At 32.8% G+C, this 2,488-nt stretch overlaps 1 protein-coding gene across 1 annotated transcript; it reads left to right on the forward strand.

Moving 5' to 3' along the window:
* Positions 1 to 182: 182 nt before the first annotated feature.
* Positions 183 to 1,366, forward strand: LOC107709976 (uncharacterized). Its single transcript, XM_016514650.1, has 3 exons — positions 183 to 633; positions 754 to 795; positions 1,221 to 1,366. The coding sequence occupies exons 1-3, from the start codon at positions 183 to 185 to the stop codon at positions 1,364 to 1,366; spliced, it is 639 nt and encodes a 212-aa protein (XP_016370136.1).
* The last annotated feature ends 1,122 nt before the right edge of the window (positions 1,367 to 2,488 follow it).

The following is a 2,488-nucleotide window of genomic DNA, read 5'->3' on the forward strand; positions in this document are numbered from 1 at the left end:
TATTCTATGATTCTGTGATGTTTTTTTTTTTCATACAATCTTTTAAAGACCTCCAATGTTGTTTAGACACCAACCGTCTTCATAATATTTAGTTTTGAGTTCCACAGAAGATAGTGATATAAATCATAGACATACGTTGTAACATTGTGCCATGCACAGTTATTTTGACATGGTGCAACACAATGTTTAGATGCAATGAAAATGCAAAATGCCGCTTCCATTTGAATCTAAATCGATGTCTTTCACTTTTTTCCTTATACCATTATTTATTATTTTCAGGTGTCATCTTTGTAAAACAAGCATCTTTAACTTTCGTGAAAACTGTGAACATTGGAACTACTGTCACTCTTTTGTGTTCAAACATCTTGAAAGAGCCCAGTTACATATCCTGGTTCAAGCAGACAAATGATTCTCTGCCGCTTTGCATTGCTACTCAATATGTGAGTGTAAACCCAGTGGACTCCATATATTTTAATGGCTTTAAGAAGAATCATGTAGAGATGTCAGTGAACAAAACATTTTCTTCCTTGAAGATTGTAAATGTGGATGTCTCTGACTCTGGAATTTTTTACTGTGGAAGTTTTTTGACAAACCACATGATGTTTCACGACAAAACACAATTAGTGGTAAATGGTAATATTTTATATTTTCATTTAATGTTTATATCATTTATTTATTCCAGCATTATTTATATTCAGTATTGTTGCTATTCACTTACTACTAATTATTTTGTATTTCTTTTTGTCTTCAAAGAGACTAGTCAGTCCAAAGGGGATATAACAAATGTGGATTGTGGTAGAACAAAACATTTTCTTCCTTGAAGATTGTAAATGTGGACGTCTCCGACTCTGGAATTTTTTACTGTGGAAGCTTTTTGACAAACCACATGATGTTTCAAGACAAAATACAGTTAGTGGTAGTAAATGGTAATATTTTACGTTTTCATTTAATGTTTATATAATTTATTTATTCCAGCATTATTTATATTCAGTATTGTTGCTATTCACTTACTACTAATTATTTTGTATTTCTTTTTGTCTTCAAAGAGACTAGTCAGTCCAAAGGGGATATACCAAATGTGGATTGTGGTATGTGCCATGCATTTTAAGCTAAATTAGTCTCTTCTTCATTATTTTTCCCCCCTAGATATTACAGCAATAATGTTGTTCTCTCTCTCTTGCCCCTTCTCTCCTTATTTAATTTTTGAATGGTTTTAACAGGGGCGACTGAAGAAACTTTGAGATCCTGCCATGTCTATTATACACTGACACTGATCTTAAGCGGCTTGGTTTTGCTTCCCACTGTTTTAGCGATTCTAATCTTAATCAGGTTGAAGGAAAGAAATAAGCAAAAAGAAGGCATGTGAACAATGCACTAGCACATATTCTTCACACATGCAAGGGTCAAATGTCCACCCTGTTACAGGACATTCTCATCTCAATTAATAAGTGTTTTGAATGCACGGTTATTGTAATATTTACATTTTATAAGAGCTATAATGTCCCTCCCTTTGCCCTGCAAATGTATTTTAACAGAGTGTTCATGAACGGGCATTATCTTGAAAAAAAGTTGTTGTATTTTAAGGCACAGTGTAATTTCAACACATTTCTTTTAGAATTAAAATAAATTTTAATGGAATTTTGGCCCCATTTTAAATTATTTAATTTTACCATTTAATTCCCTACAAGTAACCACAAAGATATGCATAACATTTGTTGAACTTATTTGATTAACATAAAAAAGGTAACAGGGTGGACAGGACATAGCAGGGTGGACATCACACCACTGAACAACAATACGTCAACATATTGCCTAATACACAAGAAGCATATTGTCACAATTTACAATCACTACAACAGATAAATGGTTCTGCATAAAACAATTTATAGGACAGAAAGTCAATTATCACATTAAAGTAAGTTGTTCTTATACCTGTTATTATTAGATCTCATTTGTTATACTATCCCTTTATTAGGCTACAAAATATGTTTATCATTGTATTTTACAATTTAATGTTTATAGTTTTAGAGAACATGTTATTTCACTCTCTCACACACACACACACACACACACACACACATACTTGTTTTTGCTACATTGTGGGGACTCTTGACTAGGAGGTTACATGTGGGGACAGCAATTTCTAAATACAATAAAGCCATAATTTTAAGTCAGATGCTTCAGGAGGAATTTTTGATCCAAAAAAATCATATTTATTATCAAAAAATGTTAAGTTTAGAAAGCTTCATTTTTGTCCGGTTTTTCTATTCTGGTGGGGACGTCGCTATTGTGTCTTACCACCAACCACCATTGGGTGTCACTATTATGAATTATCTATAGACTCTGTATGATTTATAAGCTGTTTTCCTAATCAGGACCAAATAAATATCCCAAGGTCAGAATTTACTGGTATTACTATACTTGTGGGTACATTCTGATAACATAGGGAATACCAGTACACACAGACACACACACACACCACAGAGAC

Source organism: Sinocyclocheilus rhinocerous, unplaced genomic scaffold (assembly GCF_001515625.1).
Source record: "Sinocyclocheilus rhinocerous isolate Xijiao unplaced genomic scaffold, SAMN03320098_v1.1 scaffold2824, whole genome shotgun sequence".
In the NCBI taxonomy this organism is placed as follows: domain Eukaryota; kingdom Metazoa; phylum Chordata; class Actinopteri; order Cypriniformes; family Cyprinidae; genus Sinocyclocheilus; species Sinocyclocheilus rhinocerous.

What these genes read in the sequence shown, in the direction of transcription:
- LOC107709976 (XM_016514650.1), top strand. Translation starts at nt 183, where the DNA reads ATGTTTAGATGCAATGAAAATGCAAAATGCCGCTTCCATTTGAATCTA. An exon ending in AACACAATTAGTGGTAAATG is followed by an intron (nt 634 to 753) that starts GTAATATTTTAT and finishes TTGTCTTCAAAG; the next exon opens with AGACTAGTCAGTCCAAAGGG. An exon ending in TATAACAAATGTGGATTGTG is followed by an intron (nt 796 to 1,220) that starts GTAGAACAAAAC and finishes TGGTTTTAACAG; the next exon opens with GGGCGACTGAAGAAACTTTG.